Raw genomic sequence first — 16,435 nt, forward strand, 5'->3', positions numbered from 1 at the left:
TGACCTGAGGAAGGTCATTTGATGCTGAAAGCTTGTCTAAAAGCTCCCCCAGCTATACGGTTTGTCCAGTAAAGATACCACTAAAAATCCTCGCCCCTCATACATTTCCTGGACCATAATGGGAACAACACTCCAACCCTACCTCATGTGCATAAGCAGTTTGTATTTTACCCAGTGCAGGTCTCTGTTTCAGGCTGCTGAATACTTTGGCGTTTGGAGACATAAATTCTGAAATGATCACAGCGTTGGATAGCTGAGGCTTTTGCCTAGCAGTAGTGGGTGTCAGTCAGCTATAAAATAGCATACAACATTTGAAAAAAATAGCAAAATTTAACTGCTGATTCTTTCTCTATAGCCTGGGACACTTGGGCAGCAAATAATCCATTTGACTTTTTTAGGACAATTGATTTATTTTTTTTACAAACATTTGAGCATTTTTAACTATAACTTTAGATTCTGGTATTTTGATGGTATTTTTCTTACTACTTAACAAAAGCCAAAATTCACAATATGATCAATCAAATTGTTTTGTGCCAGGAGGTTCAGCAACATCTGATGACCATGAATTTGATCCATCAGCTGATATGCTGGTTCATGATTTTGATGATGAACGGACGTTAGAAGAGGAAGAAATGATGGAAGGGGAAACAAACTTCAGTTCTGAAATAGAGGATCTTACAAGGGTAAATAGCATTTAAAGACCATTTTGTGTAAAACAGCTGTACTTTATCTGATTTTTATCACAATTACCTGGATGTATAGACACTACTAGGAAGGGTGACCTATCAGTCCAGAAACTGCATTTGTAGTTCTCCAGCTATATAGCAATGAGGTTGATGTATGCAGTAGGCTCCATAATACCTGTCACTGCAGTTTCCTCTTTGTTTTCAAGGTGTAGGTTTCACATTTTTCAGTTAACATAATGTTAAAATATGCTCTAGTTAAACTTGAATATTGTTTGCAATGGCACTATTTTCTGATAAACGCTTGCATTTGATTAGTATATGTTGAATTTTTCATATTTGTTACATTTCCTTCATTCCATCGTTTTCCATTTAATTCTCTAAGCATTCTTATGGTCCAACTGAGACACGGATTAAATGATTTGCCCAAAGCCTCATAGTGAGTTGTCAGCAGAGCTGGGATTACAAATCCAATTATTGATGATGATGTCTACATCTTAAATGTGTGTTTTGAAATAATTGCATATTAAGATGTATTTGCATTTTGTACTCCTGCTGACATGTATGTTCTGCCTTCAGTGGTCTTTTAGGGGATACGAATGTGACAGAACCTTAGATTGGATTGCAACTAGATATTCAGTCACCAAGAGTACTTTGTGACTAAAGAATAATTCATTATGAATTCTAAACTAGTGTAGATGCAGTCTATGATCTCATTGGCTGCAAATGTTTCCAGCACAGGTAATCAGTTCTTTTTAAATGCATATGTAAAGTACAAATCCTCTTCAGCTACAGTAAATCTTTATACCAGTGCAACTTTAAAAAGCTATTTAGCATGTTTAATCCTTGCTAATGGTATCATTTACATATATAAATTCAGTTAGGATGTTAAAGTTAAAATGAAGATAATCAGTTTATTACAAATTTTGAGAGACACTATCTAAAAAGGGTGGACTGTGAGAAAACAGGACTGTACAGAGAGCATTTATTTCAGTCTTCCTTTACATTTCATGGTAACCATTCCAGATGTGTCATAAAGTAGTATAGGCAGCAGATGTACATCTTTGGGTAATACATGGGTGACTTGAGCCTATGCTAGAACATGTTAGTATTTTTTTAACTGTTGAAAATTCAGTTCTACTCTGAAAAATGTCTGCGTAGAAATACCACTTTCAGACTCAGTAGATGTGCTGCCCATTTGCTGACTTCACTGATAAAATCAACTTTTATTACTTTTTTTTAAATGAATTGTCAACAGATTTACTAAGAGCTTGTTTACATAAGATATTCAGAAACATTAAGGCAGCTGTCATGAGATGATTCTGTGGTCACTTTGATCCTGAATGAGGGCATCCATACACAGGTTTAACAGGCTTTAATTCATATACATTGACTTCATCCCCTTAGATTATTCTCCTTAACTTTCCTATGAGTCCCTGTGTAGATGTGACCTAAATTCCAGTAATGGGGCCAGTTGGATGTATTTATGCATTCCTATTGAAAGCAGTAAGTCACTTAGGTGCTAAACGATATAATATGGGCTTCAAAGCTATTGTTACTGGTGAAAATCTATCATTTAATGTTGAATTTGAAAGACTAGCAGTTAATCCTTGATATTTTAAAATGAACACATTTAATGATAAAATTATTTAGAAAACATAAAACTGAAGACTCTTCCATTTTAGTCACCTTTCATAGGAGAAGTGCTCTTTAAGGAAAATTTTAAAACAGGATAATTTTTTATCTCTTTCTACCTCTGTATACACTAGGCACATCCACATATGCATTAATGCGCTGTTGCTAAAGGGTTTTGTTTATTTAAAAAAAATAGTACAACATAGTACAACATACCTAGTATGCATTTCGGTCAATATTTGCTTCTTGCTTTTATTGAAGGTCTGAGGAGTATCCATATAAAAAGTGATGTGTTGATCAACAGTATGCAAATTTGAGTGTGCAAGTACAGCTGTAAATTCTTAGACTACCAAAAGTTAAAAGTTGTGCCTTATTCCTACTAGTTTATATGTAAAATATCTCTTAATTTGTAGAGATGATCTCTGTGATAAGACATCTTTAAAATCAAACTTTGTTTGCATCTTATTCAGGAAGGTGATATGCCAATTCATGAACTACTTAGCCTTTATGGCTATGATGGTACAGTCCGAATCCAAGAGGAAGAAGAGGATGAGGAGGAGGAGGAGGAAGAAGGAGATGATGATGAAGATGTTGATAATGATGACAACAGTGGTTGTAGTGGAGAAAACAAGGTGTGTCCCTGTAGTAATTTCACATATCTTCCCAGTCAATTCCAAGCATCTCTCAGGACTGAATTTGCAGGCACCTTCTAGTTTGGTCCCTAGTAACACATAAAATTCTTGCATGGGTGTGCCATGCGGTGGTGGTGTTTGCCCACAGCAGTTGTTTTTTGCCCCATGTCGGGTATCAGTTTTATGGTGGTATTTTATGTATACATGCAAATGAAATCTTTGCTCCAGTACAGTGTAGAATTTTCTCTAAAAGTTCTTTCAGAAGTTCTTTAAAAGAAAATACAAAAGAAAAGATAAAGGGGTATAGTCAGATCTTTATATAGTAGAGGGTCTCACAGTTCAAGCCCTTGGATTTGATGTCGGTGGACTGACTTAAGTGTTCTTCCCCATCCTATCTTGTCTTGTTCCATAACCCCAACAGTTGGCTGAGAACCAGCTGTCTTTCTGTTCTTGTCCTTTTATGCATATTAAGCCATTCTTTCTTGCAGTTTTATTTGTTGTTGGTTTTGTCTAGTCCAGCCTGTACTTCCTGTGGAAGACCCTTTTACTTGAGTTTTGCTCACATGTTCAGGGTTGCATTCTGCCACTACTGCGTCTGCCACTGCAACCAGGTGCAATTGCGCACGGGTGCAATTTCCCAATGCAGAGACATACCGGGAAGGGCTGCAGGAGGAGCGTGTGCATTAGCTGCAGCAGGAGCATGCATTAGCCTTATCGCTAAACCTAAAGCAGGAGGAGTGCCTGTTCAGTCCGTCCCAGGCTGACCCTGCGTGCTCTTCCTGGAAATGTGGGGCTGTCTTGTGTGCCTGTTTCCAGGAGAAGCATACAGAGCTGGACTGGGAACAGCAGCAGCAGGTCTGGGCAGTCCTGCTTGCTCTAGTAGGATGCAGTTCTAATGCAGTCAGGAGCATGTGCTGGTTTCAGTGGTGGCGGCAGCATCCCAGTTGAGAACGAGTGAGGTAGCCTAGGTAGCTTAGCACTGGTTTTCAAATGGGGAGCTCCCACATTCAAAAAGTTTTGGAGGGGGTGCCCTGAATCTGAAAAGGCTGAGAACAGCTCCATCTCATAAACTAGTGGTGCTCAACCTTCCTGCCCTGTGGGCCAGGTAAGCAATACTTGGTCTATCTGTGGGCTGAATCTAGCTGATCGGCCAGATCTGGTGCACAGGACAGGCATGGCAGGGCCTCATCCAGCAGCGTGGAGTGGGGAGCGGGGTGTGGTCTGGCCCCAATCCAGCTGGGGTTTGGGAATTTGGTAGGGAAGGGGTGGCAGTATTAATTGCCATTGATTCCTGCTGCCAAATGTCTTGATCCATAGAGAGCCCCGCAGGCTTGGTGCCATAGCTCCACAAGCTGGATTTGGCCTGTGACTTGAGAAAACTGTTGTAGATGTGCTAATTCTTTTGTTATTTTAAGCAAAATGATCTCTGGAACAGAAACAAAAAGTCTGTTTTTATGTGGGTTACAAACTGCCTGAAGCTCCTAACTTAACTATTTGATATTGCATTAGGCTAATATAGTGCATTTGTCACTTGTGCTATATAATAAACAGCTTAAATTTTTATTAACAATCAAAATATTTCCTGCTACAGTTGTGACTTCTTTTAAACCACAGTTTTTTGTACTGTTAAAATAAGAGGTGCTCATTTATCTTGAGATTTTTTTTCATCTGGTTACAATGTTCCAGACAACACCTGTGTCAGCAGTAATTGTAACAAATCCACTCTTTAGTTTTTGGGTTGGTTTTCTGTTTGTTTGTTTGTTTGTTTTTTAAATACTGTCAAGGCATAATTGTAATTTCTGCATTGTTGGTAGCTTTCTACAATATTTAATTTCACAGCACTACAATTATTATTAATATCTTTCTAGAGTTAATACCAAAAATATTAAGGAGCCAGAATAGTGAGGTAGTTCAACTGAGATAGAAAAAGGAAATATTTTGTCTTTAATGTATTCATTGTAGCATTCCTATTAGAGGGTCAATCTGAGCTGTTTTAAGGATATGAAAACTGAAGTACTATGAGGTTAAATGATTTGCCAAAACTCGTGTGGTGGATTTTTGTCTAAGAATAGAATGGTTTAATGTAAAATCTTACCTGATTGCTCTCTACTAAAGGCTTTTATTAATGTATAAGTAAAATCCTGTCACCCCTGAGGTCCCTTCCATGTGATTCTATTAGCAGTTTTTAGTTGGTCAAAGATGAAAATACTTTGTAAAATTCTAACTGTAATTTTAAGCCATTTTTGCTTTAGCCTACTTTTTAAACTTGGCCTGTACATATTTCTTAATGAGCATTGGTGCTTTTCACTGTATTTTTTTTCAAATCTATCAGAGGGATATTATTTGAAAATTTTATATTGAGTAGAGCCACAGTCCTGTGTCAGTGTACCTGCTGTGCAGTGGTACTTTTTGTGCCCTGAATGAATAGGGACTTTGCCCATATCTGTGCAGGCTGGCATCCTGCATGTGCATACATCCAGAGAAACCACTGTCAGTGCATTAATAGTTTTTAAATGCATTTGAAGCTGTTGGTTTTTGTTATCTGCAAGCTTTGCTGCCAGATATTGCAAAGCCTGTTAACCTTCCCTCGTTGAATGGCTTGGAAGGAAGAGATTTAGAAGGTTCATATATTGTATTTGTTCTTTAGTGAACAAGCAAAAAGCTCTGGGAAACTAAGAAGGGGAGGAGAAGGGAAACATAATACAACATGAAGAATACAAATTTAAATATAAGTAAATGAAAACCAAAGTTTTAGTAGCACCATTAATTCTGCTGCGTTGTACTTGGACCTTTGTTATATTTCTAATTTGCTTTTAAAACATGCAGTTCACAATGTGGTTTGTATTATAGTTTCATAGTACCTAGGGTCAGGAGGGACCTGAACAGATCATGTAGCCTGACCCCCTGCTATAGGCAGGAATGAATGCTGGGTTCACAAGACCCCAGACAGGTGATCATCCAACCTCCTCTTGAATTTGCCCAAGGTAGGGGGGCAGACCACTTCCCTGGGAAGTTGGTCACAGATTTTGGCCACCCTAACTGTAAAATATTGCCTTCTGATCTCTAACCTAAACCTGTTCTCCACCAGCTTATTACCATTGTTCCTTGTCACCCCAGGTGGTGCAGGGGAGAAAAGGGCTCTGCCTATTTGCTCTTGATCTCCCCTGATGAGCTTGTCAGCAGCCACCAGGTCCCCCCTCAGCCTCCTCTTGCTGAGGCTGAACAGGTTCAGATCCTTCAGTCTCCCCTCGTAGGGCCTGTCCTGCTGCCTTCTCACCAAGCGGGTGGCCCTCCTCTGAACCCTCTCCAGGCTGGCCACATCCCTTTTGAAGTGCAGTGCCCAGTACTGGACGCAGTACTCCAACTGTGGCCTGACCAAAGTCGCATAGAGGGGGAGTATCACTTCTCTGGACGGGCTTGAGATGCACCTTTGGATGCATGACAAGGTATGGCTGGCCTTGCTGGCTGCAGTCTGGCATTGGCGGCTCACGTTCATCTTGGAGCCAATAATGACTCCAAGATCCTTTTCCGTCTCTGTGGTTTCAAGAAGGGAACTCCCCAGCCTGTATGTATGTTGTGGATTCCTTCTCCCAAGGTACAGCACCCTGCATTTGTCTACATTGAACCCCATCCTGTTCTCATCTGCCCACTTTTGTAGTCTGTCTAAATCTAGTTGCAGCCTCTCTCTCCCTTCAAGTGTGTCCACCTCGCCGCACATCTTAGCGTCATCAGCAAACTTGGACAGTGTGCTTTCCACCCCCTTGTCCAAGTTACTGATGAAGATGTTAAACAGTGCGGGCCCGAGGACCGAGCCCTTGGGTACCCCACTGCTCACATCTCGCCAGGTTGAGTACAGCCCGTCCACCAACACTCTCTGGATACGCCCCATCAGCCAATTTTTTACCCATCCAACTGTGTAGGCATCAATGCCACAGTTGCTTAATTTATAGATGAGGATGGGGTGAGAGACAGTGTCAAAGGCCTTCTTAAAGTCTAGAAAGACTACGTCCACGGATTTAGTTACTTGGTTATAAAAGGCAATCAGGTTGGTCTGGCAGGACCTGCCTTTGATGAACCCATGCTGATTGCCCCTGAGCATGATCTCCCCTGCAAGCCCCCCACAGCTGTGCCCCTTGATGATTCTCTCCAAGATCTTCCCGAGCACTGAGGTGAGGCTTACAGGCCTGTAGTTACTTGGGTCCTCCTTCCTCCTTTCTTGAAAATCGGGACCACATTAGCCAATTTCCAATCCCCCGGCACCTGGCCAGATGACCACAAATGCTCATACAGCCGGGCCAAGGGCTCCACAACAACCCCTGCCAGCTTCCTCAACACCTTGGTTGGAGGGCATCTGGACCTGCAGATTTAAAAATGTCTAGCCCTTCCAGAAAATGTGTACTGTAAGTACATTGGCTACACATGATGTGACTGAATTATTATTACACGTGAGCCTGGGCAAGTTGTTAAGTGATACTTACAAAGTGCATAAAACCAAACATTTATCTAACCATGTTCATCTAATTTTCCTTAATTTTAATATCACTTCCTGGCTATTTCAGTTCTGTTAAAAATCTGTTCTTTTGTTCTCTCATCTTTTTACCATTTATTTTAAGTCAATGATATTGGAGTTCAAGTATTCTTACTGGAATAGGCATGTTTCTATGATAACCTTGCACATTAAAAATAAACCTTTTCTAAGAGACTAGAAATTATCATCTGATTTATTATTCTTCCTAAACCAAAATTCAGGAAGAATTGTTTTAAAGACTTTAAAAATATCAACAAAACTTAGTTTAATTTCCAATTTTTAGCACATACTCATTTATGACTTACTCCATGAAATATAATTCTCCTTCTCTGCCCCCTCCCCCCTCCCCCCCAAAAAAGCTAAAGGTGAAGGTCTTTATCATTCCATGTCTTCGTGAGCAGGTTTACTAACACACATTGCTAAATGAGGATTTGAGAATCGTGAACAGGACTGTGAAATTGATTTTTGCCCTAAGGCATGCATATACTCTCAAAGAACTCAAAATATAAATAGAAAATTAGGTTTGTATGCTTGGAACTCCTTTTGGACAAACAGAATTATTCTGTAATACATACATCCAACATTAGCCATCCTCCCTGTTTGGATGAAAGATAGCAGAATACCTTCTCTCTCTTCCCCCCCCCCCCCCCCCCCCCCCAGCTCTTCTCCCCTCCCCCCCTTTGAAATCACAAAACAAAATAAAAATCCAACAAAACAACACCTGCTTCTAATAGATGACTTGGTTCGGACAACTGTGGCAGTACAGTACGCTGTTGATGCCCACTGAATACAATGGCAACCAATGCATTTCCTTAGGGAGAAAACTATACATGATGTTTAACTCTGGTTCATGCCCCTAGCTCACCTATCAAAGTCTTATTATTAAACCTGACCTGCTTAAAATATTACATTTCAAAATCCATGTGTCAGTAATGCGTATAATACATTTAAACAATCATTGTGGTTCTGCACAGCCAGTCTATATAATTTGAATTTTTTTTTCTATTTATTGTCATGTATGCACAACCCTCTTTTGTTTTATTTATGAAAATATATGCAATCAAGTAAAAGGAAAGTTGATTCTTTATTGTGCAGAAAGGTTAACTGGTCTCCTGTTTGCCTTGTTGTATTTAAGGAGGAGACCATAAAGGATTCATCAGGTCAGGAGGACGAGACACAGTCCTCTAATGATGACCCAGCACCATCTGTTGCTTCTCAAGATCCACAAGAGATAATTCGCCCACGTCGATGTAAATATTTTGATACAAGTATGTGCAGTCCAGTATTAAGCACCCTCTAAATACAATTGGCATATATTTATCACTGCTTATAAACACTTAAAAGATTTCTGTTCTCACTGTTATTCTTGATTTCTTAAGCTGCCTAAACGTTGGTGTTTTGTTGTTGTTGTTGTTGTTCAGTATATGGTATAGCATACCTCCTTTTACAATTAAGAGACTCTGCATGTTAGGCTTTTACATCAGTTTTTTAAAAGAAAAATGATTAAATTTGATGCAAAACCTGAGTTTCTTTATAAATACATAATTAAATAAAAGAAAAACCTGTGGCTAATAGAAATACATTCATCACTTTCTTAACTGTTTGAAGGTGTCACAACCCAGTGATTTTGGTGCCTCGGCACGGTGGAATTTTCCCGCCACATGAGAGCCTCTTGCAAAGGTAAAGGCTTTCTGTTGCTGCAGAAAACCCCCAGTGCAAGAGAGTTCCCGCCATTCGGATGTAAATTTGTGTCCTGCTATTGGCCAGTTCTAAATTATGCACACGTGGCGGCTAGTAATTGGCTCGCTGGCCGTTTAAAAATTAGCGTGACTTCCGCCCAAGTCGGAGAACTTTGAGCACGCTGCAGAGTGTTTCTGAAGAGATCTGACTCGTGGCTGAGCTGATCGATAGACTGATCACCTATCGATTCTTCTCCCCGTCGCTGAGCGCAATCCCAGACGTATCCTTTTCCCTGCCGGCAAGATTTGTAGACGGACGTGCTGGCCTGAGCCCTGCCAGCTGGAACAACTAACGTAGTTGTTCAGACGACCGGACTGTTTTTCGTCGCAACCGCAAGCAACATAAGTAAAGTTTTACAACCATAAAGCTTTCTCAGCCCCTCTCTTCACCAGCCCGCCCCGACGAACGAGTAATTATTGAATCACCTTGAGTTGGCTTTGGCCGTCCAAAACATGGCGACGAGGATGGGATTAAAGGGCACGGTGATGGAGAAGAACCTAATCAGGTGCTGCCTCTGGCGCACCGGGAACCGCCACATAGAGAATGCCAACAATCTATGGGCGCATATCGCTTACCACCAGGCAATAGAAGGGGATGAAAGAAATATTGATGGTTACTTCTCCGTAAAGAGAGAAGAAGCCGTAGTGAAGGAATGGAGAACTAAGCTGTCCCTTGGGGAGTTCGGATGCATAATGGGGAGCGACTGGGTCTATTATCGACCCCTGGAGGAAACCTCGACCATATCCCTAGCCGGTGTAAAAACGCGGAAGGCAGAGAAGCTGACCCCCTCTCAAGAGTTCGCTCAATGCATTCGATACTTAAGGGAAGGAGGGGAATCCACCCCCACGGACTGGTTTAACTGTCCGGAGTTGGTGCCGGAATCACGGGGTCATGAGCTCCTCATTCAGCTCCGGGAGGATTTGGAAACTAAGGGCCGTCATGTGCCGAGATGGGGTCTAACTAAATGGAAGAAGGGAAAAATGATAAATGTGCTGTTCTGTACAGTAGCGAGTCTACTAAGGGAATAAGCAAATTTAGAGGCACAGATGCATATGGCGGGTAAGGAGTCGCTGGAGCAGGCAGCAAAAAGCTCCGGAGCGGCGCTTATTAATAGCACCGGCCGCATGATACCGCTAGCAGAAAATGGCGCCGAAAGAAGCGCGAGCCATCCAGGAAACCCGGAAAAGAGGGGTGGAGCTTCAGAAGACCCGGTGGGGATCCGCCTAACGTTTCCGCCCCCTGAGGTGACGTTGTTCCCAGCGGCCCCGCCTCCTTGCCAAAGGGAGGGGGCAATGGGAGGAGAGATATACCCAGCGCTCCCAGACGAAGAATTTAACTCTTTCTCTACCGCAGCTCACCCGGTAGCTGTGACGAAGCATGTTGCAGATGAAGATGGTGCTACACGTACCACTGTTATCTCACGCACACGCACCAGACCAGAGATTCAAGAGCTTTGCAAGGAATCTAAAATAAGATCAGGAGAGACCTTAGCAATGTGGTTAGGGCAGTTAATAGTGGAATTCGGATCTGACACCTTGGACAAAGAAGAAGCGAGTGCTTTGACCCAACAGGCGGCATGGAGTGGTGGGCGTGCTACCGATTTGAATGTGGTCACAGACAGTGCCCACTGGCCCATCCCGATCCCAGCGCTTGTAGTGGGACAGGTAACCTACAGATTTCACACCTGGCATGAAGGTCGTCCACAGAAGGCTACTGCGGAGCAACTCCTCCTAGCTATAGTTGGGGTGTTATATCTCTCATGGAGCCCGAGAACAAATCCAATGGGACTAACCGCCGCACAACGAAAAGAGAGATGGGCTCATCGCCACCTATCGGACCCCGGGGCAATCCCAACGCCCTTGGAAGCTATAGAGGCCTGCGTAGAGGTATACAGAGGAGCAAATGCCGTTACACTCCGACTTTTCTTGAACCCAATGGCAGGACAACCGGTGGGAAATCTCTTAGGCCATCTCCCACGTCTACAAGCACTTATGCAACAAGGTGAAGAAGCTTCTGATACTATAAGGGACCGATCTTCGGTATACCCGGCCGGAACACTGAGACCCAGACGGCAAGAATTTATCCCTCGACGAGAGCAAGGGTGGTCACCTCCAGGAACCCCGAAAGAAAGAACCCTGAAGGAAAGAACCATGTCTGGTTTTCTTCTCTCCCGCACCGGACTTACAAAGACGCAGCTACGAATTTTGGGAGAACGAGCCCAATGTCGTATAGCCGAAGCATTAGGATTCAAATGCGAGGACTCATCAAAAAACGAGTGATGGCCGTCGGCTCCGCCGGCAGCCTTCTCCAGTTCAGACCTGACCCTACGGATTCTCGACCATACGCCGAACTCACTGTTTGCAACCCTGCCGATCCGGATGACCAACAACAAGCATTCTTCCTTCTCAATACTGGAGCTCAGACCAACGTGGTTACCTCAATGATACCTCATCAAAAGACCGCCAAAACGATCAAGGTACAAGGGCTTAACGCTATCGCTGTCACAGTGAAGGTCAAATTTTGGGTCCGAGGCTACCGATATCCCCTAGAGGCTGTCCTAGGGGGCATCAACATTTTAGGAATCCCGGGGATAGAAGCGCTTGACCTTAAAGAACAAGTGCTACAGGCATTACCCGTCATTATCCCAGAACAGGATTGGCATCGACCAACGCTTCGTAACAACTCCACCTGGCGATATCGACCAATCCCGACCAGGGGTTCGCTAAAACAGTCCCTTACTGACCTCCTGAGGCGACTCGAGCGACGAGGCTGTATTCAGACTGTAACAGCCAGCGCCTACCTGTCATCAGGATGGGGGGTAGCAAAACCTGGAAAGCCTAATGAAGCCCAGTTGGTTGTAGACTATCGAGAAGTTAACAAAAGGTGCCAAGTACTTCAACAACCTAATCCGTCTACTCTGCCACAGTGTCTGTTTGAGATGGCACAGTTCCAACAAAGTAAGTGGGTTGGAGTCACATTGGATCTTAAGAATATGTTTTTTTCCATCCCGATAACTGACCCGGAAGGAATACTAAACATGTGTATTGATGGCATCATGTATAGGTGGACGGTTTGTCCACAAGGATATCGTAACGCTCCATCACTAGCCACAGGTGCCATGAATAACACCCTGAAGAATTTTCGAGCTTCATATTCTCTTCCTCAAGAGAAGGAACTAAAGATTTGGAGTTATGTGGATGATATCGCCATCATGGGTCGTGATAATTCCGTAGTTACTAGTATAGTCAGTCAACTAGTCACTCACCTTCAGAGTGAGGGATGGACAATCAACGAGGACAAGTCGTGTTTGCATCCTGTAGATGACATTACATTCCTTGGTACTCGATACATCGGTTCCATCTGCCACGGAATTTCTCATGAGGGTCCTGACGTCGATCTATTGAAAACATTCTTCCCTACAACTAAGAGGCACTTTCAACAGCTGTTGGGTCATTTGAATTGGTATCAACATTATATTGAACCTAGTAATTTGGCACTCCTCACCAAATTGCAGTGACAGATCCGTAATAAATCCCGAAAGTCTACGCCCTGGACGAAAAGAGATCAGCAGAACCTGCTTCGCCTGCTAGCTACGGTTAAAGATACACAACTCCATGCCATCGATCTGGGTGAGTCACTAACTGTAACCCTCGGGTTCACCACCAATCATGTGTGGGCTGTCGCACATAACCTTCATGATGAGCTAGTATATACAGCCCATAAAACGCTTCAAGTGGCACAACATAGATATGGAGCTGTAGGAAAAATCCTCCTAGCCGAACAACTGGTGGAGCCTTTAGCAAGGGGGCATGGGACGTTACGCGCTCCCGGTGCCACATTGTTACCCTTGCTGGATGCGGACAGAGTTGACCCACATTTTCAGGGAGAGTCTAAGACCTGGAATACGCTAGTGCTTGCTCACCATTACAACTGGCATTGTTGGAGGTTGGAAGACACGGTACCTGATCCAAGCCCAGAAGATGAGGAGAAGGTCCCTACATTGTATGGAACTTCTGCCCTGGCATGGATGGCCTCAGATGGAACCTCCAGACATGGCGGAGGCTATGGATATTATTGCAAAGCTTGTAACGATAAGGAAATTTTTCAAGCTGACCCAGATGATAATTCGACCCAAAGATGTGAATTATTAGGACTCCTTAAGGTACTGGAACATTGTTTGACACATCATAACGATACACTCCCAGTTCCGATCATCGCAATTGATTCGCAATACATTTATAAAATTCTTACGGGCACAGCTTTTCCTTCTGAACATTTGGATGATTGGCAAGATATTTGGGAAACGTTAACTAAATTCGTGCACCTTCCGTTAATTAGGCACACTAAGTCCCATCGTCCAGATACCTATCCAGTGCATGAGGTAATTGATAAGTTCTTAGAAGATCCACTCCGAACTGACGTAGTCTTGCCTGTCACATCTACCACTGATCCTGAGGTAAATCCGTTCTTTGCGTGGTTTCATGAGAATTGGGGTCACCCGGGACCACGAGCTTGCCATCAACGTTGGTGCCGAACCCTTACGGAGCCGGCCTCATACGGAGCTCGGCACGATTGGGAAAAGGTAGCTCAGGCCTGTGAGATACGTGCTAAAGAAAAGTGTCATAGAACCAAGCACCAACTTGGAGCTTTCGATTCTTCAGTTTCAAGCAGGAAAAGTTTGGCAGGTGGATTTACTGGGACCCCTCCCAGGGTCTAAGCCGCCAAATAAAGGACTAGTTGTTGTCGATTTGGGAACGAGACAGTTACAGGTTGTCCCCCTACGAAAAAGCAATGCTACTGCTGTCATTTCTGCTTTGATCGCTGTATTTGCTACTTGGCAACCTCCTCATGAGATTCAGTCTGATGGAGGACCTCCGTTTAACTCAAACGCTCTGGACAAATTCGCCCGTCTTCATAATGTAGTCTGGCATCTTCATTTGCCGTACCATCCGCAGTCCAACGGTGTTGTGGAGAGACACAGGTCTGTATAAGGAGCAGCTTCACCTTAGAGGAGGAGGGACGTTTAAAAACTGGACTAAATTTAATCACGATGTCCTTATTTCACTAAACACTGCTGAACTGTTATGGGACGAAACTAATGTCCAGAAACCTCCACCTTGGGAGCCCAAGTTCCAACCAGACGAGTTAGTGTGGATTTCAGTACCGCACCCCCATCAGTCTCATCCACAAGTTCACAAAGGGACAGTTCAGCGATTGGGACAATATCCCAATACCTATTCTGTCCAATTGGAAGAGAAGCCCGATCGTCCTCCTTTTATCGTTCATCACAACTGGATGACACGCCGTTCCAACGTTCACCCAGTATCCTTACAGTAAATCCAATTATGAGTCTTTTGTCTTGTGTTGTTGTTGTTTTCTTTCTTCATAGGACTGACCCTAGAAAAGTAGTAATCCACAACCGCCCAAGTGTGAGATTCATCGAGCTCCAGGCTGCAGTTCGTTCGAGTTAATAGGGTGATGAAGGAGACAGTGAGACGGGGAATGTACATTTGCTCAGGACTCACTATAACACTATTTTCTCATTTTATTAAGTATTTTATTGACATTGTCTGTTAGTAGGAGAGGACGGACTGACTACCAGACGAAGGAAATCCCAAGTAGATGTTCTCCAATCAGACGATGATCAACAGTTGTTGTTACGTGTTCAAAGTTATTGTATTTTGTAATTTGTTCAGAAGACCGGTCTATCAAGTTATTTGTTTGTGTGTGTGTGTGTGTGTGTATATATATATATATATATATATATATATATATATATATATATATATTACTGGTTGTTAAAGCTTTGCCAGGTCAGTGAGTCCCGAAACAAAGTTGCTGGATGATTAGCTCGTGTGTCCAAAATTCCAGTTGTGCCGTCGGCAAGGGGGCATGTCACAACCCAGTGATTTTGGTGCCTCGGCACGGTGGAATTTTCCCGCCACATGAGAGCCTCGTGCAAAAGTAAAGGCTTTCTGTTGCTGCAGAAAACCCCCGGTGCAAGAGAGCTCCCGCCATTCGGATGTAAATTTGTGTCCCTCTATTGGCCAGTTCTAAATTATGCACACGTGGCGGCTAGTAATTGGCTTGCTGGCCGTTTAAAAATTAGCGCGACTTCCGCCTAAGTCGGAGAACTTTGAGCACGCTGCAGAGTGTTTCTGAAGAGATCTGACTCGTGGCTGAGCTGATCGATAGACTGATCACCTATCGATTCTTCTCCCCGTCGCCGAGCACAATCCCAGACGTATCCTTTTCCTTGCCGGCAAGATTTGTAGACGGACATGCTGGCCTGAGCCCTGCCAGCTGGAACAACTAACGTAGTTGTTCAGACGACCGGACTGTTTTTCATCGCAACCGCAAGCGACGTAAGTAAAGTTTTACAACCGTAAAGCTTTCTCGGCCTCTCTATTCACCAGCCCGCCCCAACGAACGAGTAATTATTGAATCACCTCGAGTCGGCTTTGGCCGTCCGAGACAGAAGGAAAGCAGAGACTCTGCAAGACAGTCCACATGGGCTTTCCCTGCACCAGTGAAAGCTCCTTAGCATTCAGATGGGCTGAGTGACTTCAGTGGTCTGCCTGGCTGGACTAGGCAGCAGGATTAAGAGCATAGTTCTTTTACATAAACATTCCCTAATTGCATTTGTAATATAGTGGGTGCATCTACATGTGCATATTGATGCATTGCAATAAATTGCAGCACTTTTGCTCCCAAGTTTATTGCTCCCAGGCGCTACGTTGACATGTGCACCCAGGACCGCAGCACATTGAGCCAGGTTGGAGCAGCCCTGACTGGCAGGGGGCCCCGGAGACCAATTTAACAATCTGGGGCTGCTCTGACCTGGCTCCGTGTACTGTGGAAGGGCTGGCTGGGGCATGAGGGTGCTCCAGCGTCAGGCCAGCCAGCAGGCAGCCTCCACACTGCCTTGTGCCCCAGCCAGCTGGATTAGCCTCTAGCATGCACACTGCTGTGGAGTTTACTAGTTTACTCCAGCCTAATAACCCTGCATGTGTAGATGCTGGGACATTTACTGTAGAACCAATTAGTCTACTCCACAGTAAACATCTGTTTAGACCTGCCCATACACTGCATTTCTCTTGTGCCTGTGGAGCTTCTGGTGGTCTGAACAGGCTTACCTCTGTTATCAGCTGCTTAATTCACACTAAACAGGCAGATAAAATACATAAGTATTTTTTTATACATTCTGAAATTAAGCA

At 43.6% G+C, this 16,435-nt stretch overlaps 1 protein-coding gene across 2 annotated transcripts in view; it reads left to right on the plus strand.

The window, feature by feature from the left end:
- MIER1 (MIER1 transcriptional regulator) overlaps window positions 1-16,435 on the plus strand; it is a 58,375-nt gene that overhangs the window by 17,222 nt on the left and 24,718 nt on the right. For both annotated transcript variants that reach the window (XM_059727920.1, XM_059727919.1), the window contains exons 3-5: window positions 538-683; window positions 2,789-2,950; window positions 8,614-8,746. In XM_059727920.1, the coding sequence (XP_059583903.1) occupies window positions 585-683; window positions 2,789-2,950; window positions 8,614-8,746 (394 nt within the window). In that variant the 5' untranslated portion in view covers window positions 538-584. The remainder of the gene's footprint in view (window positions 1-537; window positions 684-2,788; window positions 2,951-8,613; window positions 8,747-16,435) is intronic.

The sequence above is a fragment of the Alligator mississippiensis genome, chromosome 5 (assembly GCF_030867095.1).
Source record: "Alligator mississippiensis isolate rAllMis1 chromosome 5, rAllMis1, whole genome shotgun sequence".
NCBI lineage: Eukaryota > Metazoa > Chordata > Crocodylia > Alligatoridae > Alligator > Alligator mississippiensis.